Source organism: Nipponia nippon, unplaced genomic scaffold (genome assembly GCF_047370975.1).
Source record: "Nipponia nippon isolate SJK-2023a ecotype South Korea unplaced genomic scaffold, ASM4737097v1 scaffold_1, whole genome shotgun sequence".
In the NCBI taxonomy this organism is placed as follows: domain Eukaryota; kingdom Metazoa; phylum Chordata; class Aves; order Pelecaniformes; family Threskiornithidae; genus Nipponia; species Nipponia nippon.
Window position 1 is genome coordinate 65,669,054 of NW_028262290.1, and position 25,146 is coordinate 65,694,199.

Below are 25,146 nucleotides of genomic sequence, written 5' to 3' on the forward strand. Positions count from 1 at the left end.
AGCCGTGACTCACACTTGGCCTGTGACCCTCTTTGTGCCGGCACAGCCGATGCACAGGAGGCCCGGCGCAGCAGCACTGCTTGCGGGGATTGCCCGGCACAGAAGGCCCTCCGAGGGAGCTGGCGCCTTGCCTGCCTGCGGAGGAGAAAGGAAGGAGTTTTCTTCCAGGCCAGTAACTCCAGCTGCCCTCTCGAGTGCAGGGATGCAGCCACGGCCGCTGCCCTTTGTCACACGGGACAGGGCAGCTGCCCAGCCCCAGGTTGAGGAACGCATCCAAACAGTTTTGTCAAATGTAGTGCTGGCATGAGAACAGTTTTTCTTCTGGAGGACTTTCTAGAAGAGCTATGAGAGGAGGAAAATATCTACTTAGAGGAAATATATATATATATATACTTAGAGGAAACGGGAGATCGGGTACAGAGTATTATGTGTTAAGCAGCCACCAGCTGTCTTCTGCAAGCTCAGGCTGCTCAAATCCTTTCACAACATTTCAGAAGGGGATGGGGAACTGAAATCATTCCAGGTTCCTTATGTATGGATTGCTGCTCCTCCTTATACAGGCAGCTGTCTCCCTTACCAAACTCAGAGAAGATTTTTTTCTTTTCGCCCATTGGCTAGTAAAGATATCCTGACGACATTTACACAAAAGAGTGCATCAACCAACCGAAGTATGTTTATTACATATATATGTACAGAAATATCTGCACTATTTAGCCATGCTTTAGCCATGAGTAACAGCTGAGTCTTGTCCTACTTTTATATAATTGTGCTTCTTTTCCTCCATCATGCACAATGATGAAGCTCATATAGTAGAAAAATAGCAGCATCTTAATTAGAATATGTATTAAGTAACGTCTCTTACTGAATGGAGAGTTAAGACTTGGCAAAACAAATATTTGTATGCTATTGATCCATAATTCTCTTAACCAGATAACTGTATATTATTGTTATGCTGCTTACTGGTTATGCAACGTTGTATCATTTATAAGAGAGGCTTGTGTGCCTGAAAGCTGATGTGTGTTTTACAATTATAATACTTGGTCTAATGACAGACTGCCTCTCTTCAAATCTAGTTTAAAACAATATAAACTTTATCATTAAGGAGAAAGAATTGTGGCTGGTATATAAACAAACCCGACAAATAGATTGTGGCAATATATGCAAAATACATATAAGTTCTTTTTTTAGGCTTTAATCCCATTAGCACAGCAAAAATAGTGTTTCTTGTGCATGTTAAATCCAGGCTCGGCAAAACAGTCAGTAGAGTCGGTCAGCTTCTGCTTGGTTAATGCAGCACAGGCAAATAAGCTGGTGGCCTTTAGTCTTTCCCCCGCTCAAAGTGAGGAGGACTTTGTACGTTACCCTGTAGCTGCCATCCTGTAGTCTTTGGGGAATCAAATGCACGCGCATCCCTAGTCGGTCCCTGCAGTGGGGGGGTGACGCTGTTCAGCCGTCATCCTGGAGAAATACAGAGTCAGGCAGCGTGGGCAATAGCCCATGTGAAGGTGGGAAAGACCTTGTCACAAAAATATATTCCTTAGGAGGGAAAGTGCGTAATGTAGTTTCGAGAATCACTGCAAGTTTGGAATGTCTGCTGGTATATTTTTTCCTTTTCTGCTCTGAAAAACCTGTATTTTCTATTCGCCATTTTATGATTCCCTTGCTGTTTTCAGTGAAGTTAAGCACTGTAGTTTTTTTTCACGTTGCATGATAAATTGTGGGGGTTTCTGTAAATTAAAAAGGATCGATAACTTTATAGAAACACCTTGGTTATTTTTTTCCCCCAAATTTATGTGATTTCAGATTCTAACTTCTGTTTTCAGAATTTTGTGTTTTCACATTTCACAATTTTACATACTCATAAGCATGTGGGCAAAATTGTACTCTAATACCTCTGTTCTTAATTTCCAGCTTAATAATTAGTTACTTAAAACTTAATCATTTCTAACAAATAATCAGTTTTTAAAAGATTGTAGCAAATAGATACATGTTACAGATGTAGTTAGGAAGAGAAGAGGTGGAGTCTGTTATCTTTATGTTTATACTTCCCATGCATACTGTACTGGCTGTGTATGTTAGAAGTAGTATCAGCCCTGAAGCTACTTGCTTCAAAAACAGAACTATGATTAATTCAGTGTCAAATGTTTATGCATCAGACAAAAATAAATTAGCATTCCTTTCTAAATTCAAACAAGACAAATTTGGTGGCAATTAAAACTCTTTCATGCACTTCAGAGGATTCACTCTTTCTGCCTTTAGAGCAAACATTAGTTTCCAACGCATAAGAGGAATGCTTTTGCGTAGAGAAATAGCAATGTTTGATGCAGAAAACATTCCTTACATCATGCTGGGACAACTATACCACCAGTGCACAGCTATTGCTACAATATTAAGCTTCATTCGTCACTTCCCTATGTCCTGCTTTCTAGTTGTAGGGCTGTGGCCATAAAATGGACCATACGTTCTTTGGCACATGAGGTATTGATCCTACGCTTTGGCTGAACTATAGCTGCTATCTTGCTGGGTTTGTTCCATCTTAATAATTTGTGTGTGTATATATATATTTAAATACCCATGATTATGTGTGGTTTCATTTTTTGCTTGTCCAGTTTGTGGTTTCCTGACTCATTTAGGAGTGCCGAGTATGTGCAGTTATGGTGTGAAAAATAACGAAAGGTTCTCAGTGCCCTCTCTGAGAAGACAGCTTCCCCAGACACTGACACCCAATCAATTGCCTCTTTGAGTACGGTAGTCATGATTTGTTAAACAGCTCGGCCCTTTGTTTTGTATAACAAACGCACATCCTGTCTCTAAAACTTTGCATTTATTCTGAAAATGTCTGAAATGCACATCGCCTGCAATTTGTACGTAAACCTGCAATTCAAATTCCATTGGACAAAGCGTTTTGGTGTCTGAAAGACTATTGACTCTTTGTCACTGGGATGCTGCTTCATCTTTATGTTCTCGGTTAATGCTGTGCAAATGCATTTGTCTTTAGTAGACTTGTCTGATCTATCAAAACCAGAGACAGTCATGTTCCAATGTAGGTTTTTTGTTTGCTCAACAGGTGCTGGCAAGAATAAGAGTAAAATTTGAAACAACGTGTTTTATTTATTCAGTCTGCAAAAAGTATTCTAAATACTTGTAGTCAACAGAATTAGAAGTAGCTTTAGATTAGCAATTCCTAGCCTTTACAGAGAAAGTTTCATTTTTAAATCTAAAAGCTCTACACAAATTATGTTTTTTTTCAAGGCAAATCCATAGCTGAGAAGGTTAGGACCTAACTGGTTTAAGGGATGTCCTAGTGACTCACACAGTACTTAACTAGGGAAAAATCCAGGTGGTGAGATGTAGATTTTTCTTTTAACCTTTCACCACCGAAGCACTAAGGATCACTATTCACAGGACAATCTCCTGTTCTAATACACGAAAACCGCAGACTCTCTAGAGAGATTTAATTAATAGCAGTGGCCATCATTGAAAACCGGCTTGCGTTATGAATTATACCTGGATCGTGCTGTGTCTGTAATCCGTTCTTTGGGCAGAGTTTCATTAGCCTGCAGCCTTCCGTGCTGATGAACCTAGGGAAAAGAAGACAAACCATGAACTTCTTGTCGAAACGCTCCTCTGTACAACGTAATACCCCAGAAACACGACGCGGAGGGAGGGGAAGCGTTAGGCAACGTGATGCCACGCTGCCACCTAGTGTCACCCGGCGGATGGCGGGGAGCCGGTGGTAGCCCTTCGACAAGTGGTCTTTTTACTGGACAGAAGGGCCACGAGAACAGCAGCAAGGGACACCGAGAGCCACTGTTCACTGATTCCGAGATCCCAAACCCAGCCTCGGGGCTTCTCTTCCCGGGAAGGAATGATATTTACGTTATTCGTAATGATATTGACTTAATAATGTCATTTACAAAATACAAAATACCGCCGTAATTTACCTGCACTTAATGTAGCAGGCAGAAATAAAGAGTCCTTAAGCACCCCAGAGCTAGATAATTATCTGTGGATTACAGTGAAGGCCTTGACAAAAGGCACGATGTGACTGTCAAGTAGAAATACCGTTTTGCCAGTACTTGATTCAGACAGCCAAGTCCAAACTCCCTCTGTCTAATGCTTAGGACGTTTCCCCACGCAGGAGTCCAAGCAAGACTGGACCCCAGGGTCACTGGAGACCGGGTGGTGCCTTCCCACCTATTCCCACATTCCCAGGCCCATGAAGTCCTCCAAGAAGCTTTTTTCCTGTTGTCATCTCCTGTAAAAACTGATAACATTTATCAATAGCAATGGAGTATAAAAGCTCTAACAAGTACATATTGTCTACTGCCATGAATAATCTAACAAATTGGCTGAGCTCTGTGGGAAACCTCGGCGTGTTTGCTTAGGCTCACTTGAAGCGCAAATAGTCATTCATGACAGAAAGTTTTATTTTTTATGAAACAAACAAGCTGAAATACATTATATTGCACTCAGTCTGAAGACATACATTCTGCTAGTAGTGGGTTGACAGATTTCTACATGTAAAAAGGCCATAACCCCTATTTAAATTTAACCTTCAGCCACAAAAATGGGAATTATTACAATAAAGTAACCTGAAACCTTTTTGTGAGATTTTTATATAATTATACTGGTTTCCCACAGTTAAAAACTATGAGTAAGCTCCTGATAATAAGCTCTTAGTGTTCTTGCTGACGCGGTGAAGGGATTCTTTACAAACCTTTCAAACTGAAGAAACTGAACTGAAGGAAAACTCTGAGACACGGTGGTTCATAATAGGACATGTTCTTTAGCTGGATAAATTGAAGGAGTGGCACCTTTGTAATAAACCTCCGGATCATATGCCTCCAGCAAGGAACAAATTAAAAGGAAAACCAAACAGAACTGTCACATCAGAACCATCTCCCATTACCTCAGGCCCTTTCCAATTATAAACATTTCCAAAAGCAGTTGTTCCACTTCTGAACTGTAAGTCGACCTGAAAACTTTTTAGAAATTAAAACTGAATTTTAAAAAGGTAATTTTTGAGAAGGTTTTACTTGAAAACATGAATATTACAAAAAATTGTACCACAACCATAAAATACACACATTGCCTTTTATGTCTATAAATCTATGGATGCATATAATTTAAATGTTTTGTATAATGTATTTTTATATTGCGTATTTCTATTGCTATATAACAATACATAAAACATAAAAATAGGAATGTTCTGATATTGTGTTTATGTACACATTATCTGTATCCAGGCTTTTCTGAAAGGAGATTTAATGCTGGTAAGATTTATGTGTATGTTTGATCAGACTTTAGCATATCTGCTAGTGTTTTGGAATATGGAAATTTCAACTTTTCTTCTAGAATCAACAAGAATTAAATTAACTTAAAAGCATGAACACTTTTTTTTTACTACCGTAACAGAACAACAGTAATTTAGATAGACATTTCTGTCCATGTTGTTTTTATTTTCTTGATAGAAAATGAAGCTTACTGATGTGACAGCTTATTGATGACACTATATTATTTGAGATAATAGAAACTCGGCTGACTGAAAAACTGCAGAAGGGCAGTATGGAATTGAGTAACTGGCAAATACAGCAGTCAATGAAATTCAATGTAGATAAACGTAAAAGAACATACATAGGAAAAAAACTTAATTTCACATATCAAATAACAGACTTTGAACTGACCATCATTCAAGAGTAAGATCTCAGAGTTATGACAAACATTTCCACAGAAATGTCAGCCCGATATTCAGCAGTGGTTAAAAAGGCAAATTGAACGGCATACAGTTCACAAAAAAGCAGAAAGATGGAACAGCTTTCATGTAAGGGATGGCTAAGTAGACCTGGGAGAAAGAACTGGACGGGAATCTGTGTGACAGTGGCTGAGGACCAATTGTTTGCTGCTTTTCCAGTACAAGGACTGGGGACATCAAATGAAGCTATAGGAATTGGGTTAAAAAGAAAAAAAAAAAAAAAAAAAAAAAAGAAAAAAGAGGGGGTTCTTCAGAAAACGGCTATTTAAGCTCTATAAGTACTTGCCAAAGGATGTTGAGGACAATAAAAGTTTCAATGGGTCAACGGGAGACTGAACAAGTTTATGCAAGAGAGATCAGCTTTATTTCCTTATCCTTGTTTAAAGATTTCCTAATTCATCATTTCTTAGGTCCTGCCTTTCTTTCTTTCATCGGACCATGACATTCCCCTTAAGACACTCTCGTAAGTGCCACACAGTTTATTTCCAAACGGAAGACTGACAGAGTGGCATGCTAAATAAATACTTCTCTCTGTAATTATCCTAATTTCTAATAGCTCCATCATATTGCCTGGAAAAAAATGTTGATAGCTGCTCTAAGCTAGGTATGAGACCTTGATTGCAAGGAATGTGTCCTTAACTCTACAAACATGTACTCACAAGTCAGCAGAAGATACTATTAGCATAAATAAAGATAAATGTGCAAATATTTGCAAGAACATAATTGTAAAGTGGCCTCTAACAAACCTAACAGCATACCTTACACATAATTAATGGAGAGTTGTAGTCTGTATCATATGTTAAATTTATTGTTGTGTATCAGTTGTTGTGGCTTAACCATGTTAATTTTCTTCCCCGGTTTTGCAGATTGTACTGTATTTAGATAGGAGTGATGACAATAAAGCAGATACGTGATTTAAATTTGTTTGGGTACAATGTCTTTATAAAATACAACAAATAATGGGCGTGGGAAAGCAGTCAGGGAGACCTTGTGTCTAGTTTCAAGCTACAGGGAGATTTTGAATATGGCACCAGTAAACTAGCGTCGTATCTAAACGTCGATGAACGACACGTTGTAATGGCCAAGAAGAGCACCAGGCAATGCTTGCGTGCTTCATTTCCTACAGCTGCAGTTCGGGTGACGCCGGCTCAGGGGCAGACCCGCCACCGCCCCCGCCCGAGGCACCGGCAGGGCCAGGGTGTGTGGTTCACAGCTGGGGTGTCTCATATCCCAGGGCTGTACTCCTCTCACCTTCCTCGAGATGAAAGGCTCTCCCCGGACCACCTGCAGAGGCACTCGCCCAGCCGTGCCCTACCTCCTGCGGCTCCCGGCCCCCTCAGGCCCCCTCGGCCCCCTCAGGCCCCCTCAGGCCCCCTCGGCCCCCTCAGGCCCCCGTCCTCCCGCCAGCGGCCCAGCGGGGCGTGGCTCCGCCGACGGGATGGGGGAGCGCGGCTTGCGATTGGCTCGGAGAGCGGCCGGCGAGTCACGTGTCTCTGCCCCCGCCCTCCGCGCTCCTTATAGCCGCACGGCGGGCGGGCGGGAGAAGGCGTTCGGAGGGGAGCCGTTCGTGGAGGGGAGCCGTATGTGGAGGGGAGCCGTACGTGGAGGGGAGCCGTACGGGGGCGGCTGCCGGTGAGCGGGGCGGTGGGTTTAAGGGAGGGGGATGCGGATGCGCTCCGTCTCGCTTGAGCCGTTGGGGGCGCGGGGGCCGCAGGCTTTCGTGGCCGGGTTTGGGTCTTGGCGGGCTCCTGCCTCGCTTCCCCATTGGCCGCGGCGGCGAGCGAGGAGGGGCGCGGCTGGCGGGAGCCGGAGGGTGCCGCCCCCCCCCCCCCCCCCCGCCATCTTGAGTGTGGGTCTGCGTCACCCCACCGCCGCCGTCCCCGTGGAAAGGCGCGACGGGGCTGTGCTCCCCGGCGGGCTGGGGCGGCAGCTCGGGTGTCAGCGGCGCGGGGCTCCGCTCAGGCCTGCGCGTCTCTGGCGCGCTCGTGTCTCGGGGAGGAACCCCCCGGGGGGGGGGGGGGGGCGGGCTCTGGAGGAGCTTGCTGGCCACGCGGCTCGTGACTGAGGTTTTAATGCTGCCATAAAAGTTGATAAACTGAAGTCGTAGTAGTCCGTAACTGGTGTCCCTGAACTTCAGTTGCAGGCGGATGTTATTAATTTTTACTTGTTTTTTTGCAGTGATCCTATGAATCCCAAAATGAAACAGAAACCGAATGCGGAAAAATCATCAGGATCTTTGCAGGTATAGGCTTTAAAGTCTGGGAGCTAGAATATGGCAGCAGATAAGGGACAGAAAATAGAAGATGAAATATATCAAGAGTATATCAAAGACAGAATTTGCTTTGTTCTGAGGCTTGTGCTCAGTTCTCTGAGAAATGGTCCCTCTGCCTGACACAAGTTTTATATCCATTGATGGAATACAAAGGGATCTGTTGCAATGTGCTTCCACCTGGCTTATGTCCTGTTGGCTTGAGTAACCTCCTGGCAGGCAGTGTGGCTGGGGAACACCCTGTCCTGCTTGGGCATATGTGCTTATGTGAATACTTTTATTGCTCAGCAAGTCCTTTTTACTTTGACACTGAGCTTGCTGTCTTTCCATGTGATTCTTTTTTTAGGTGCTGGATACCTGCCTTAGTTCAGTTACTGAATCAGTCTGGCTGCTAAGGGGTTGTAGAGTAGGTTGTGTAGCCTGCCCTTTATAGGGATGAACTTAATAAAAGTTAAATCTGTCTTGACTTGAGCATGCTTTAATTGAAGTATTCACATAGGCAGTTCTGTTTCTGAAGTCACCCTCATGAACCATAGTTGTCTTGGAATTCGTGGAAATGCTTAAAGGATTTAAGTTTTCAAGAGGTGACTGGTAAGAAGTTACTGAGGTTTATACCTATTCCAGTCTTGTTACAAGACTCTTTTGTTAAACCTTTTAATGTAGGCCCTAACTGGAATTGTACAAACACCATAAAAAATAGAGGCTAGTAGCCTCTATCATGAAGGACAGAGTGATTGTAATGAAAACTTCTGGTATTAATGAAAATAGCTAATTGATAAGTCTGACTTATACACATGGTAATCTGCTCCTGTAGTGACTCTGGGATATAAATTCCTCAGTGTGGCTTTTTGCACTTTCAGTGGGTTAACTCAAGTATTAGTCAATAAGCTCTTGGCAATGTAAACTTTACCTCTAACCTTCAATAGCAGCAAGCAGTGTCTGACACACGGTGTGATTCTTGTTCCCACAGGAGTTAGTGTTTGTCCTTTAGTTCAACAGTAGGATAATTGGTGGCAGAAACTACCGTGGGAAAGGCGAACTCTCGTCATATGAAGTATAGTGTGAATCGGTAACTTTCTCACGCCGGTGTGGCATGGTATTTTGGCTGTTCTTGCTTGGTAGTCTGCCATTGTTTGCTATCCCATGGTGGCACTGTAACCAACCCAATCAGAAAGCTGTAATGCAGGAAATAGGTATTTATGCATGACAGGAGAGGTGATAAACATACTGTTTATGCAAAACAATAGCCTGTCTGGATCGAAGCAAGGAAGCTTTAGATCCATTTTAATGGATAATCAAGCAACACATATCTTTAAATGAATACCACTTGAGGGTGTGTTCACGGGTAACAAAAAAAGGTGCTGCCTGAAATGATGTGACTTTACCACATAAACTTGCAATTGCAGTCACTTTTGTCTCTGTCCCCCAAAGTCTAATACCGCTGTTGTCAAATACAACTTTGAGAGCTTCAGCTAAGCTTTAGATGTGTCACTGCACTGTAACTGGCCTTGAAATCTAGTCAGAACATTTCTGCTGTAAGACCTGTTCAAGTTCCTTTATGAAGGGTAAGGGTTTTCTAAGAGGCAGGGTCTGAGCATAGCTTCATGTGATTAAGATCCATCTCTGTTACAAATAACTAGATCCTTTTCTTTACAGAAGCCTTAACATAGACTGAAGTATCATCTTTTTGTCTTGAAAAAATGAACCATGGGTTACCTTAATGGAGGCATGACAAATTCCTGTTTCAGTTTATGTAGAGAAGAGTGGTAACTGTCTGAAGTCATATTTGTCTTTTTAGAAGTACCTCACAGACACCACGTGTAGTGCTGCCCCAAGACGGACTCTTAAAATGATTCAGCCTTCAGCAACAGGTTGCCTGGTTGGCAGACGTAATGAGGTATGAATTAAAAGATAACCTGTAGATTTGTAATTATTTCTACTCATAGTGAAATGCTTTTGAGCTTTTAACTGAAAACTAATATGTTTGAAAAAACACATAATCTGCTAAGTAGTGTGACACAACTTAAGCTTACTATTTTAGTAACAAACAATATTAAAACCTAGCAATTTCCAAGTACTTCAGGAAAATGTTCATGATTTTTCTTTTGTTAAACATATGGGGATCAAGGAAGATGTCTGTAAACTAGAAGTGTCATGTGGAGAAAGCGAGGCTTAAAAGACTTTTTTGCAGTCATGAGTGAGCAGACTTACAAGTTTGTATTTTTAAAAAAGCTGAAATGTTCCTCTGAAGTTAAACCTGCCTGTGTTTCATGCAGAAGAAATCTTTGGTCAAAAGGAAACTCTGGAATAACAAGATCACCTCAAAGGCTTGTAAAGCTGAGGTGTCTGTGGACAAGGAGCAAGAAAATGAGAATATGAATGATGTCGTTCAAGCTGTAGATCTCATGATAAAAGGTATGTAGTAATTCCTGAAATGTTTTCTTGCATTTAAAATGCTGTGCTCCCATTGGAATATAACTTGAAACATGGTTTGTTTGTCAGTTAGATAATGGCTTTGTGCTTTTTTGTAATGCCTGGCAGGAATTAATGATGCTTATCCTCTGTAGTATAGTAAATACAGTATAGATACCTAAGAATGAGTGTTTGGTAACCAGTAGCTGAGAACCATGGTGTGCAGCAGTGTTAAGAAGTCCTGTAGTCTGCTACTTTGGCTTGGCTATGAGCTTTCAAGTGGCTAATAATTAAGCTGAAATGAAACCCTGTTTTGGCATAGTGTGCTCTGTGTGCAGTTTCTCAGAACCATTAAGCCCCATATAAACAGTGACTTGGGAATAATACTTCTGTCTTCCATGAAGTATACATTAAGACTGACATTTGCAAATGTGACCATCTTGCCTCAAGCATGGCAGCAGACTGCAGCTTCTTGAAGACTCTGCCTGTATAGCCATTAATGCAATGTAGGATCTCTGTTTTCTGTAAGCTTATGTCTCTAGTTGTAAATTTACAACTAATCTCTGGGAAGACAATATATGGAGTAAGTTCTTATTGTCACAGTGTATAGAACACTTGTATACAAGTTGGGTATTTCAAGGTGATCAAGAATTCAGTCTAAGCACAGACTTACTGTAGCTTCTTGCTTCAGGAAGCCCTTCATCTCAATATTGGAAAGAAGTGGCTGAAGAAAGGAGGAAGGCTCTGTATGAAGTGCTTCAAGAAAATGAAAAGGTAGCTAGTAAAAGTTAACTTCTTTACCACTGACTGTTGTCTTCCTGTTCTAACATTTTGTTGTTTGAACTCAGTTGCACAAAGAAATCGAACAGAAAGATGGTGAAATTGCCCGTCTAAAAGAAGAAAATGAAGAGCTAATGTCCCTTGCTGAACATGTGCATTATATGACCAGCATGATTGAGGTACTTAAAGGAATTTTCAGTTAATATTGTAGAATGAAAAAGTGAGAAACCAGCAAAGATTTTTAATGAATTATGACTTGTTTTGTGTGCTCACAAAACTCTTCATTTTAAATTACTGTTTGACCTGTTTCCTGCAGGATTGCTCTAATCCAGAGGCATAAAGCCCCTTCTAGGGGATGAGTTTTTCTACCTTAGAACCCGCAGGAGTAATGAGGAAGTCCTAAGAGTGGTGTTCTCTGAAAGAGAGATTCAACCTATTGTCTTAACAGAACAGGCTTTGCATGTTAGATGGTGACAAGGGAAGGAAGGGTTCATTTTCACTTTTCTGAGGTGACTTATGTTCAAATGTGTAATAGGTTGTGTGAGGCTGCAGGCTAAATGAAGTGTTTGTACTAGCTGTGTCCTTTGAGGAACTAAACTTGAAACAGGGACACAAAGTGGAGCAGTGAGAGGGAGAAAGGACAATGGAGAACCTATGCCCTTTAAAGTCAAGGTTTTACTGAGGAATTGCCAGTTTTGTGGCCCAGAAGGGGCTAATGCCCAAAGTCAAACTTTCATAAACTTGTGGATTTCAAAACAGCTTCCTCTGAGAAGTCCTTGGGGGGACAGGTAGTTGTGTCACTGATTCCATGAGTCCTCTACCAGGAGCAGATTGTGACAGCCTCTGAAGCTGTGATAAATATATAGCCATGGAACCTTGGTACTAAAGTTATCCCTACGTTGTTTTTGTAGGGATTGAGCTTTCAACTAGGATATGAGGCTCGGTGCCTGGCAAATATTTTGATTGTCTGATTAGACTGGGGAAGTGGAAACAAAATGGAAGACTATTGCAAGCAACTTGATTAATCAAGAAGCAAACTTGGTCAAGTTAATTTTCACTTAGTGCAGTTATTTAGACCAGTCTTGAAAGACTCCACTAATTTGCTACACTTGAATTTTTTTTTTATTCAGAGTGCTGCCTGTTAGTGACAAACCCACAGGCAGAAATGAAATGATTTAAGGACTTAAAGAACTAATGTAGTTGGAAACTGCAGTTCCTCAACAGTTAAGTTCACTTATTAGTTGTAAGCTGCTCACTTCTGAGGCTTTAATGAGCCTTAAGTGATACATCAAACAACCAGAAGCCTCAAAAGCAGCCTCTAACAGTCCTGTTCTTCCTTAGATCAGGTTAGATGAGGAACTTTTAGTCTGATCATCAAGTGCTAGAAACTGCTGGGTCTTCCAGTTCGTCTAGACTTAATGTAGCTTCATTATCTCTGATTAAAAATTATGAACTTAATCTGTATAGTAACTTTTCTAAAATTAAACCTATATAGTACTATAGTAATATTTAAATTGGGAAGCTGTTTCCCATATTTCAGGTTGCCTAAGATAAAACCTGTCCTACTGAAGAACCTAAGTAAGACTTAACAAAGCAGATGTGGTCTGTGAGTTAGGTAGCAATTTGAGTTGAACTCAAGTGTCTAAGATTGTTGTGACTGCGGAATGTTTTAATTATATCAACAATCTCCAAATGAAGATAATTAGTTTGCTTAATATGCACAGTCTTATTCCATTGGCTATGAAGTAGCAAAAGTATGAAGTTCATTGTCTTCTGTTTCTTTATAGAGGCTAACTGGGCAAGCACCTGACAATCTTGAGACACTGGAGAGTCTGGCTCTAGAGGAATCCAAACAAGAAAATGAAGAGCTCAGCTGTGGAGATGATGCAGACAGCCCTTCTGAAGAAGGGCCATCACAAGTATCATGTGACTTAAGGGAGAGTATATCAGATCTCGCTTCAGAGGAAGTAAATCATTTGCAGCTGGAATGACATCCTTTAAATAGGCTTATGTATGTGGCTTTTAATTGCAGACTTCCTCTTGAAAGGATATACTGAAACTTCTCAGGTATAGAAACTCTTGTGGAAGCATGACAGATGTTGTTTTTTAACTGGAATTATGTAGCAGTGGGAGTATCTGGATACTGCGTAGAAAACTTACTACAGGCTGCACTTAGTTGCTTGTATAAAATGCAAATACTGTGTATTTCAAACTGTTGTGTAAATATCTTACCAGTTGGTCTGACATGATACATGAAAGTTGATAAATAAATCTTTGCCTTACCAAAACAGCCTCTTATTTGAGTGGGGAATGGCTAGTTCTAGGTTTAAGTCAGTTGTGACTACTGTGAATGGAAGCTTTGAAGTTTTTTAGGGAGTGCCTGGGCAGTTTTTAACTTGTTAGGCTTGCAGAATTCTGGAGAACAGAGTGGTTTTGGTGGATAGGAAAAGCGAAAATAAAAGTTGTGTGCTCTTGGTGAGACTTCAGAGAGTCAAGAATGGGTAATAACAGTCAAGATCTAAAGTTCAGTTAGATTTATGCTTCTCGGGGTTTTTTAAATAACTGCCTTTGTCTCTTAAGGGAGCTTTTTCCAAGATGTATAGATGAGAGCTTAAGTAGGAAGTACTAGACAATCTCTTTTAGAAATACACTTACTAGCTTATAAAGAAAAGGTGGGGTGTTCTTGTTCCTAATAGCAGCTGTACTGAAAATGAGATGGAGACAAAGCAGCCTACACTTCAGAGCTGTTCTGAAAGGAAATACCTGTTTTCAAAGTACTGCTTTGGTATTTACCAAGAGATGAGGCACCTTTTTACCAAGATAGTAATGTTCTGGAGGGTTTACAGGAATAAAAAGCACTCTTTAAGACTTTGAGCACCTTATCTGGCACCCATATGGGGGGGTGAGGAGAGATGCTTGCAGTTGAAAGCACTGAGGTAGAAGGGGGAGAATAAGTTGAATACAGGTTTTCCAGTCCTGAGTGAACTCGGCAGTTGTTCTGTAAGTAAAGAGGTCTTCCCAGGATAGGCTTTAAAAGATGGTGGCCATTGCACTATCTTGTGAAGAGCTTAAAGTTGAGTGGCTTTCAGGAGGGAGGGGGATTCTGGTTTATGGATCTATCGGGCCTTGCCAAAAGGGGTGCTTCAGGGTACACGTGAACACATCTGTGGAGCTATCAGACTGGCACCTTTAGATTGCTTTCATATCTTATTCTCTCCCTGGGGGTGTCAGTAAGCGAACAGATGTTTCATAACTGATTTCAGTTGTGACATTTGGGGAATGTCAGAACCACTGTAGGAAGTAATATTCCTTCTGGCTTGAATCTGGTAACCACAAGGTGAGGCATTGTATTTCCTGGGAACTTTGTAAACAAAAGACCACACCTTCCAATTTGTGCTCCAGAGGGTGTTGAGACATAATCCTTTCCATCACAGTGCAGCAATGGTGACAAAGGTGTGTCCTTTAACTTGCACTGATGCTGTGTTTAAGAAAAAACAAACAAGTAGATGCTGGATAACTGCTTTGTAAAGTAACCTTTCTGTTCAAAAGAAATAAGTAATATTGTCAAGTGACTTAAACCTCTCCTATCTCAGATTCTAAGCAATTTTCATGTCAAAGTAGTTCTTCAACAATAGTGAACAAGGAAACACATAAAATTTAACTTGTTATAGTAGTCTTCATGCAGTGCAATTTAGTTGAAGTTATTCATAGTTAACAGTCATTCCTCAAAGGTGGCTTTATTTTTAAACATCGGGAGTATTTTGCATTTGCAGACTGTAGCAGGGAAGAAAGCACTGTTGCGTAATTAGCTGGCCAGGCAGACCAATGCAACTGAGGTGGCAAGTGCAACTTTTTTTCCACCATTTCACCTCCTGCTGTAATACAGGTGCTGCTGTTAGAACTGCTGGAAAGTAACAAATCCAGAATTTGTGTGCATTATCTGCATCTGGCTCTTCCTTATTTTCATCAAGATGGTCAAGAAGAATGCTTATTAGATTTAAATCTTGTGCTTTTTCTTGATTGATTTTATTTAAACAACGAAGACAACAGTCCCTTGAGTAGCTGGATGCTTGCTTCTGTTGAAATGGATTGTGTACAGAGTAAATCATGTAAGTTCTTCATTCCAGCTGATGGACCTATTGCAGCATTTGGCCCACCTGTAATAGAAATTTTTACATGAAAAAGACATGGGCCACTCAGTAATACATACACTTGCACCAGAAGTCTTCAAACCAAGGCTACTATGGTTTTATTAACTCTAATTCATTAGCAGAGAGAATAGTTTGCTGTATAAACTCTTGAAAAAACATGCTGCCGGAGAAGACTGGGTATGAGAGCTGAATTGTGGCATAGGAATAAAAACCATATACATGCTCTGTCTCTGTCACAGATGTGTTGGACCTTTGTCAAACAATCTCCCTATGCCTATTATATGAGAAATATTAATGTATGAAAACATTGTCCAAAGTTTTATGCTGCAGCATTAATTGCTGTTTAAAAATGTTCTAAAAGGGTCAAGTTTCATTTATTGTCCTGAAAATTCCTGAGTACTTTTTAAAACATGGATGCAGTAGGACTATCTTCCATAGTAAGCATAGGAACTTTGTATGCATGTGTGAAAGGCTTGTCAAATGTGTAGAAATTAGAGAGCTGTGTAATTAGTTTTTACAACCATCTGACCTTTTTATTTTTGTTCAAGTGTGTACGGAAAATAGTTACCAATGAAACATAGCTATGTAACAGCTGAAAATCAGCATCACTAAAGACAAATTTCACACCCAGCTAAATCACAGAGAACATTCTGTCTAGAAGAGTAAAATTATTAGTTCTGGAACCTAACTGCAGAATGTGATTTGATTTTTTTTTTTTTTCTTCCCAAGAAGTCATAAATGCTTCTGTGCACCAACTTGACCGACATGCTGACTCCTTTTCGTTGCAGAGGCCATGGCCACAATCTCTTCTTTCACTGAAGTATCCTAAGGCTGCTCAGAAGTGCGATATGTCTACTAGCACTTCTCCCATAAAATGTGCATGTCCTAACAGGACAGAATTTCAGATATGTAAGACTCGAGTGTGGGGAGACAGGCCATTTGCAGGTGTCAGATGTTTCAAGAAGGAGCAGCTGCGCAGGGACTAGCAGAGGCAAGCAAACTGGGGAGGGTGGATGGTTTGTGTGAGGAAAACCTTTTATTTGGTTTAGCAAAAATATCAATTTTGGTGGAAACACCCATTGTATTTAGGAGAACGCGTGGAGGAGAAGTGAATAATAACTACTTGGCTGGGCAACTGAAACCACTTGGTGTTTGGCATCGTATTGCTTACATGAGGGCCTACAGCATCGTCATGTGTTGGAGCTTATGTTGCAGCCTGTGCCTAAGTTGGGCATTGATTTTTGCAAGGAAGCACACTGCGTATTCATTTACTTTTCCTTAAGGGCCATCTGAGGTTGTTTCCTTTTCAGAACTGGATTTGAGATTTTGAGCAGAAGGTTTGCAAATCTGCCAAGGCCGTGTGTTTCCAGGGCTCTGTTCTTGAGACTGAACTGCATTGTTATCAACATTTTCTTCAACAGAAAATGTTTATTGTTATTTTCTCTTTTCATTCTTGTAATAACACCAAGTAGTTCAGTGAATGATAATGGTGTTCTGAGAAACTTTAATTTGCTCCTGGTTTGTTGATCTGCCAACAACCGCCTGTAATGAAACGTGATCGGCCGTGTTGAAGGTCAAACCCTTGGGTACGACGATACCTCTGTCGTACCCTCGGGGCACTTCAGTCGTTTGAAGGGGGGTGCTGTGGATCCCATCATCAGGATAATTCCATTGCAAATCAGCAAAGCAGCGGTCCATACTTAAGATATACAGTCTGGCAGTTGTACTGACCTCCTAATTTTGAATGCTTAAAGTCAGCAATAATCAGTATATAACAGACAGCAGCATAGGGTAAAGCTATAGTAGATAGCTTTTCTGAAGGTATACCAGGTACAGGAGGAGTCCTACTAATAGCAGTGTGAAACTCTGGGCAGCCTAACTTAAGCTGCTGCTGTAGCTAGAGTAGTACAGAGGCGCTACAGGTTTGTATCTACCCAGCAGAACACAAGGAGACGATAACAGCGTGGCAGAGGTAGGGAAAACCACCGTAGCTCGTGAAAAGCATGAGGTAAGAATAAGCCACCACCAAAACCACCAGGCAAACCCCTTTCCAGAGCACAGTTTTCCTGGCGAAATCCTTATCTCTTCAGTCTCCACTGCTGCAGGTACAGGAACTTTTTCCTAACATATTTTTCTGGGGTGGCCCAGGCCTTTAAATTTGTTCTAGTCAACCTGCTGCGGCCCTAAGAAAAGAGGTTTTATAATTACTGCCTGCTGGTTCCTGCTTTGCTAGCTAGTAAGCATCTGTCTTGTTACATTCACCTCTGTGCATCTGGTTTTTGCCTACTCCACAAAGGAGAGCTCTTGCATTAACGTGGTAGGAAAGGGCAGCGTTGTCGGCTCTGCAAGCATAAAAATGTGTAAGTTATGAGACAAATGCATGGTTTGTTCCTTTTTATTTGCCTTCTGGTTTTGGAAGCTTTCAGGTTCATTCACTTTTTCAAGGGTTTGTTATGGGATTTTGTTTGGTTTTGTTCTTAAATTAAGAGTGTGATTTTTTTCATATGTTGTCATGAATCATGTTCGGATGTGATTGTTTTATTTACTTCTATAAAACAGTATTAATGCTCAAAGTGAAATTTAGCCTCTATACGTCTATATCCCAGGTTCAAGCTTGTCAGTCTCGGATACCACAACAGGAATGAAATTTGGTCGAACTGTTCCCACTAAAATCCCTGTGAATTTCCTCATTGACTTTATTGAGAGCAGGATTTGCTCCTATCTGGTTCATATGAGCTGTATACGTGCTTTTTTAATGGTTATAATGGTGAGCAGATCAGTTAATAAACTTCTCAAACGGTGGATTTAAACTACGATGAGATGAAAGGAGATGTAAGTAGATATAAGCTCCGTGTGACGTGGTACATGGTGTGACAAGGAGTGCCTTCTGTCTGAGATGAGCCTGTCTTCGCAGAAGGGAAGAAGCAATCGGTGAAAGTTTGGTAGCAGTGCGGGAGCCTCTTCAGTATATTTTCCGCTAGTCCTTGCGGAGCCTGGCTTGGTAAGTATCTTGAGTGATACACAAAGCTGGTTTGCTCTGAACTTAAACTAGGAGTAGCTAGAAACGTAGGGTAGTAGTGCTTGCTTGGAAGTAAACATCTCACTCGTTCCTAAGTGACAGTTCAGAATGTAGCACCTACAACCCGATGGCATCATAGCTTTTGCTTTAACAAAATCGTGTTCCATGCAGTGATACACAAACTACCAGCAACCTTTTGACAGATAGTATGTAGTACAGGTGGGAGCTTTTGACAGATGTGGGAGTATAAGAATATTCTCGTCTTATTTTTAAATAGCGTATGCCTCTTGCTGATGCTCTGGGATGGGAGCAAGGGCCTGCACACACACACATTGAAGCAACCAGGGCAGGAACGCTGAGAGGGCACAGTCCTCCCCTTGCTTCCAAAATAGCATTTTAGCTTAAAACTGGCTTTTTTAAAACGTGCTGTGGTTCACCTCACAGAGGTACAACTAGGAGCAGTCGTTTTCACTATAGTTTCATCCCTTCTCTACTTTTCCTGCTTTTGTGGTTTGTGTTTATTTCAATCAGTAAAACAGTCTGCCACGTACCCCGCCTTGGCCAGCAGAAAGATGAAAATGCGAGTTGTGCGTGTTAGGACACAAGCTAGTGTTGCACCATTTCTCCCCCTGCACAAGAAGTTGCAGTTCTCTGTCTGCCCTCAGGCAGTAGTCCTTGGTACATTATTCATTTGCTCTAATTTAGATGTTTTTGTGAGATCTTAATGTTCTTCTAAGTCTTAACAAAGTTGATATGGTATGAAACGCAAATTATTTCTGCTAGAAATCTAGCAGATGACTTCATATAATTTAGCTAAACTTTTTGAGATTGTCATAAAGCCTTGTCCTGGTGACCAGGCTTGAAAAAACAAATATTCCCTACCAGCCTTTTCCCTTAACAGGATTAAGCAACTCCCTAATGGTTTGCCGCAAATCCAGCTGCAAGTAGGTGGCTCTTACTGAGCCGCTTACGGTACTGGCAGCTGACCTGCATGATGTTTGAAGGTTGGATGGGCCTCTCAGTGGAGAGGCTGCTGATAGAAAGAGTGACTATACACATGGACTGATATGCTTAGTAATTAAAAAATAATATTTATTATAACTTAAATGTGCTAGGAAACATGGTGAGTACAAATGCCACAAAACTAAAAGAAAAAAAATTAAAAAAAAAAAGCAGCAGTCAATACAAAAGGACACCTTGGAAGAATTCAGCTGATGGGATAGGCATGGTATAAAAACCATAACGTGGCTATTTCACCTTCTGCAAAAAGAGTCTATATTCCTCAGTAAACAAGTAAGCATTTTGAACTGTACAAAATGTACTTTTTTAATTAAAGGAAGAATATATATCTTTGTAAATATACAGATATGTACATTGTTGTAACATTCACAGTAAAAAAAACCCAAACATGCCAATGTGTTTGGCGCACGAGGCTTCCTTTTGATGTGAATTGTTTGCAATCTTTTCTATGTAGTCTATGCAAATTTGGATACTTTAACTGACATCTAAATAGCATTTCATGCATAATGAACACAGTACAAGAACACTCTTCTGTTAAATTCTATTCACCTCCTCTGTTAACGTAAGGCTCATAATCAACGGCTTGAAGCACTCGCTGTCTTTCATCCTTGCGGGGGGGGGGGGGGGGGGGGGGGCGCATTCACTTCACCCTCTGTTTATTACTGCCTCCGAGGTCCACTTCAGTTTGTCCTAGTTCTTTATGTTGAAATCACTCCATAGAAGCTACGATCCACTAATTAGCGTGTATGAAATCCAATCCCGCCTGCAACTTACAGGACCAAATGGCTTTGGGGACTCGTGCAATTAGCTGTATTCACTCCTTCTCGGAATAAATAAATGTGCTTTACCTTTTCATTTAGTTTTCGGAAACCTACGTGATTGTTTGATCCCCCTCACAAATCTCTGGATTAATGATGGTTCATTGCTGGAGGGCAAGAGAAAGGAAATAAAAGACCAGCGGAGGCATTTAGAGTGAGTCATCCAAGTGACACCTCCCAGGGTTTATATCATGCTGCTTCTGGAGGCACAACTTGAAGAAACTTGCTCTATATTTCATTGCTGAGACAACACGGAGAAAGCCGAGTGGTGTACCCTGCCGCTGGAGCACTGCGGGGGACACTACGTGGCAGCAGATGCTTCGCTCAGGGTTGAAGAGAAAGCTGCTCTGCAGTCCTGCCCAGGTGGCCTACTTGTCCTTCTTAGGTACAGTATCTCAAGCTTTCACAACAACTTCAAGGAAGTAAATGTAATAGTAAAATATATGAAGATGCCAAATTCTGAAAACTCACAGCAGTTTGTTGAGGCTGAATAACTGCAATTACGTTATTTGTTGCAAATCAGTCAAGAAAGTATTCTTCCTTAGCATCCAACTGTTCCATCATGAGCTGCAAAGAGGAGCCGATAGGAACTCTTAAGCTGGATTTTAGATTTTGCTTTTCTGTAAAAAGTCTGTAAATTGCTACATTTTGGGACATTCTTATGGAATTCTTCAAAGCCTTCCTTCTGCTCCCCACACTGATGTGCAGCTCCATCCTACTTTAATGACTGTTAAATGTCGGCAGGTTCTTTTCCACCTAAAAAGCTGTGGCAGCTTCAGTTCCACGGCGGCTTCCAACCTTAACAAATTCCCGGGGAAATTTGTCCAGCTGTTCGTATGCCAGTCTCCCATCTTCACCTGAATGCAAAATGTTAAAGCATAATAACGTATTATATCATTGCCCTACAACATTTAAAATACTGGATTCTCTGCTGTTAGAAAGTACTGATATGCCAGTAACTTCTTCCCATTCTTAAAATTTATTTTGTTGAAGGCAACTTCAGAAATTACTTGGAAAAATTAAGCATGCTCTGAATGTTCAAATTATTTTTTTTTTTCTCATGTAATTTGCTGGTTTTATCTAGAACAAAACAGAAGCAGACATGGCTTGTATGATTAGATGACAGGATCTGTACACTTGTCTTACCAAATCACCTGTGGTGCTTGTCGAGGTCTCAGCTGCAGCTGTGATACACTCGAGGTAGATTATGTTTATCCACTTCTACTTTGGACAATATAAAGTTTACCCACTTCTCACTTCCTAGCACTTCAAAGAAGTGAGTGTACCTACATCTTTACTTATATACTGCTGAAAAAGAGGAAGCAGTAGGTTGGCTGAATTTAACTATTTGTCTCTGTCAAACCCTTTTAGGTACTGTCATCTACACGCACCTGAAGATAGCATTGAGCCTAGTGTGTTGAATTGACCATTAGGAATCAAAATGTTCTCTGTCTGTCATCTAGAAGAATGGCCGTACAAATCTCCCAGTGTTTTCAAAAGTGTCCCTGGGCTAGTTGGTTTCTAACCTCAGCAGAGTGAATTCCTGCTGAACTGGTGAATGAAAGAGAGTACCTTTGGAGAGTCTGCCGAACGACGATTACAAATGGACACACACCCATGGAGTGGAAATTCGTGCTTAGCCTAAAGGCCAGATAAATACAGTTTTTCTGTGCCACTGAAGTACTGGGGCCCTGAAACTGTGCAGCCGCACTTGCAGTCACGTACTGCTATGCAGCCAGATTACAGGTTCATGAACAGGGTATCTGTTGTCTCAAGGACAAACAAAGGTCAGTGCAAGGTGCCTGAGGTACTGAGTGAAGGAGGACTGGCAGGCTAGGGTCCGTGCAAATAAGCATATAGAGATAATTTAGATTCAATGAACACTTGGCAGTGCTAATGGCACTTGAGAGTGTGACAATGGCACTACAGGGGTGACGGGAGGGGATCCCCAAGAGAAGGGTGTAGGATATGCAGCAGGCAGTGTGCCAGTCCTGCCTCCTCAAGGCTGCTCGGTGTTCAAATTCATTATGAATTATTTCTGTTTGTCAACTTCTCCTTCGCTAATTTTCCCTTTTCTACTTCCCCCTCCAGACTCACACAATTCAGTTCCTCTTTGGTCCATTTTCATCATTTTCAAAATGAATCGTTTCTAATATATATTTTCTAATGTGTTTGAGTCTCTACATATAAAATTTTGCTTCAGTTAAGAGTCTCGCATTTGTATAACTCAGGTGTCTTACATGCTGCTGTGAAACAGGCAACTCACCAAGTGAGAGCAGGGTTTCGGACGCCACTTTTCTGATCTCTTCGTTGTCAGACTGGCAGAGCGTGACCAGCATTTTAATGCTCTCAGGAGCCTGGGAAGCGTAAAAAGAACCGCATTAGCACCGCACAGTACACCACAGTTTTATTTCACAGCCCTGTCTGGAAACAGTGGCCATCCTCTGCATTGCCCTTCCTACTCCAGGGGGACGGCCTTGGTGGGGACATGAGGAATGGGTTTTCCCTGAGGGGGAGCACCTAGGACAAGGCATATTTTCTGCTGTCAGCATGGACCCTTTCTAATTTTCCTACCCTATGTGCTACATGCATGAATCTGGCTGATCAGCCACTTCTGACCGTAGGCTGGGTGATGGGCCATGGGACAAGGCAACAAACGTGCCAAGGCACAGGTATGGCAGGGAAAAGAACAGGAGACAGGCGGCGAGGGAATGAGTTTCACACTGAGCGTGTCCAGCCTGGTAGGTTTGAGAAGGTTGCTCTTGCCAGGCTAACTGTGTCTACAGGGGCACGTTGGCTGGCCAGGCCAGTCGCTTCACCGCAGGCTCCTCACTGACACCTGCACTCACCAACATGTCCACATTTTTGCCTTGCCTCTCCTATTTTGGGAAGAAAGCAAGGAATAATCCTGTTCTCTGCTACAAAAATGTCAAGACATTTGGGGAGGGCAGCTGTCATAGTGTCTCTGGCAGGCTGTTTAATATGGTAAGAGAGATGAGTGAGAGGAAGGGCAGGTACTGCCCCGGTGTGACGCATGGAAGATGCTCTGAGCCACAGAGACAGGATTTGTTATGAGCCTTGTCGATCCGGGGGGGCACGGGTCTCATCTACAATGCTCTGAATCAGCGCTTAGCTACTGCAGCCATTAAATCTCACCACCCCATCTCGAATGTGGTCGCTTGTGCTTGACTCGGGGCAAGTCTGCAGTGGGTGCATACTGGCGACTACAGCTCAAACACTGACGTGAGTGATGGGGCCACAGCAACACAGATGGGACCTGGTGCAGCTGACATGGTTTGATGTGGGTGAGTGCCATTGGGTCAGCTTATCCACAGTCACCTATCAGCTGGAGCATTCCCATCCGTGAAATAATATCTGCCAGAAAGGCTTCAGCTTTTTAGTTGAAGATCCCAAATGACAGAGGTCCTTTTCCTTAGTAGTTTTTTTTTCCCAGCAATTGCCATTCTTACTGTTCAAGATGCATCGGAGCCACACTGCTGGTTCCCATCGCTGGTTCCTAGTCTGCCCTTTCCTGAGAGATCAAAAACCCCACTGCGCCCTGCATGCAGCAAAGGTGTAATGCCCCTCACCGTTGCTTCTCAGAGATCCCTGCCAGCATCTTGTTCAGGGGAAAACATTTTTTCCCTATTTAAACAATAGTGGATTATGTATTGGATGGTATCAGTTCTGGCTGGGATGAAGTTACATTTTAGAGCTGTCTTCTCCAGGGGACAGTTTTGAGGGAGAAATAATCAGTCTGTGGTGGGTCTGTCTGATGGAAACGTTTTTTTTGGCTCAGTGTCCTGTACCAGTCGGGCTTAGGCGGCTGCTGTTTCCCATGGCTCTGTATAGCCAAAACAAAAGCAGCATTTTTCCTTCCCGGCATGGGAGTGCAGAAATGGTACAGACACTAGCTGACGCTGTAGCACCCAGATGTACCAGCTGTTTGTCCGTGTGGTTTGTACTTGCTACTTACAGCTGCTCTGTGTGGTGTCACAAAATGAGCTGTGACCTGTCTCTCCCTTTCTCTTCTCCCACTGCAACCCACGTGCATTACAGCTAATTGTATCCTGGGAGAGGATGATTTTTTTTCCCCTGCCAGTCAGTACTCCGCAGAGGAATAATTTTTTTTCTCTGTGATGTGGAAGTAAGTCTCCTAAAATCAGTCTGAGAGGGAGGAAAACATAAACTTCATCATCATCACAGAGCCTGTCTGTTTTTGAAATGAAGCTTCTAAACCATTCCCAAACATCATGGTATCTGTACAAGGATGCAGTGCAGTAATGCAAAACAAAAGCACTGCTGCTGCTGCTATCGCAATTTGTGTTTTGTTGTTTGTACCTCTCAGATGTCCTTTCTTTAGAGTAAAGCCAAGTGCCACAACTGAATTCCTTGTCTCTTACCTTGAGGTATCTTAGAGCCAAGCAAGCTGCCTTCTGCAGCTGGAGGTTGGGCTGGGTTAGTGCTTCACAGTAATAAATCAAGGCCTGAAAACAGATAAAGAAGAGTAGCAATGAAAATGTCTGTGCCTGTGTGGAGCAGAAAGGTGACCGTGGAGGCATTGCTACCCTACTAAAGAGAGAGGGACTGCCGCCGGCCTCCCTGGCAGCGAGCACGTGGGACAGAGAGGGACAGCCCCTGCTACAGGTAATGTGGTGGGATAATTCCCTATAGCAGATCCAGGCCAGGCCACTAGTTACAGCTCAGTGGGAGTCTGTAGGCTCAGGCCAGCTTTTGGTGAGGAAAAGTTCACGGTAAAGTGAGAAGCACGATCCGGCACCCTTGAAGGCCTTTCTGCATAAATTGCAAAAGAGCTTTAAACGGGCCTTAGAGTCTAAATAGCTCAAGGGTTGACCCTTGAGATGGTCTCTCTAATGTAGGGATAGTAATGAATGGGCTGGGATGGACCTCAGAGGGACTGC

General features: G+C 42.1%; 2 protein-coding genes across 5 annotated transcripts in view; one reads left to right on the forward strand and one right to left on the reverse strand.

Moving 5' to 3' along the window:
* The first annotated feature begins 7,263 nt into the window (after positions 1 to 7,263).
* GMNN (geminin DNA replication inhibitor) lies at positions 7,264 to 18,379 on the forward strand. Of its 2 annotated transcripts, none has more exons than XM_087758108.1 (7): positions 7,264 to 7,387; positions 7,934 to 7,997; positions 9,823 to 9,921; positions 10,301 to 10,439; positions 11,128 to 11,210; positions 11,285 to 11,395; positions 13,004 to 18,379. In XM_087758108.1, exons 1-7 carry the CDS (start codon positions 7,338 to 7,340, stop codon positions 13,205 to 13,207), a joined length of 750 nt encoding a protein of 249 aa, XP_087614234.1. In that variant the 5' UTR covers positions 7,264 to 7,337; the 3' UTR covers positions 13,208 to 18,379. The 2 variants fall into 2 exon arrangements, with proteins under 2 accessions (XP_087614234.1, XP_087614241.1); XM_087758115.1 differs by having other exon boundaries at positions 7,346 to 7,369.
* Positions 18,380 to 19,686: 1,307 nt separating this feature from the next.
* Positions 19,687 to 25,146, reverse strand: part of RIPOR2 (RHO family interacting cell polarization regulator 2) — a 69,208-nt gene continuing 63,748 nt past the window's right edge. For all 3 annotated transcript variants that reach the window (XM_009471286.2, XM_087758128.1, XM_009471287.2), the window contains 3 exons: positions 24,628 to 24,711; positions 22,491 to 22,581; positions 19,687 to 21,081 (listed from right to left, as the gene is read on the reverse strand). In XM_009471286.2, coding sequence (XP_009469561.2) covers positions 20,981 to 21,081; positions 22,491 to 22,581; positions 24,628 to 24,711 — 276 coding nt within the window. In that variant the 3' untranslated portion in view covers positions 19,687 to 20,980. The remainder of the gene's footprint in view (positions 21,082 to 22,490; positions 22,582 to 24,627; positions 24,712 to 25,146) is intronic.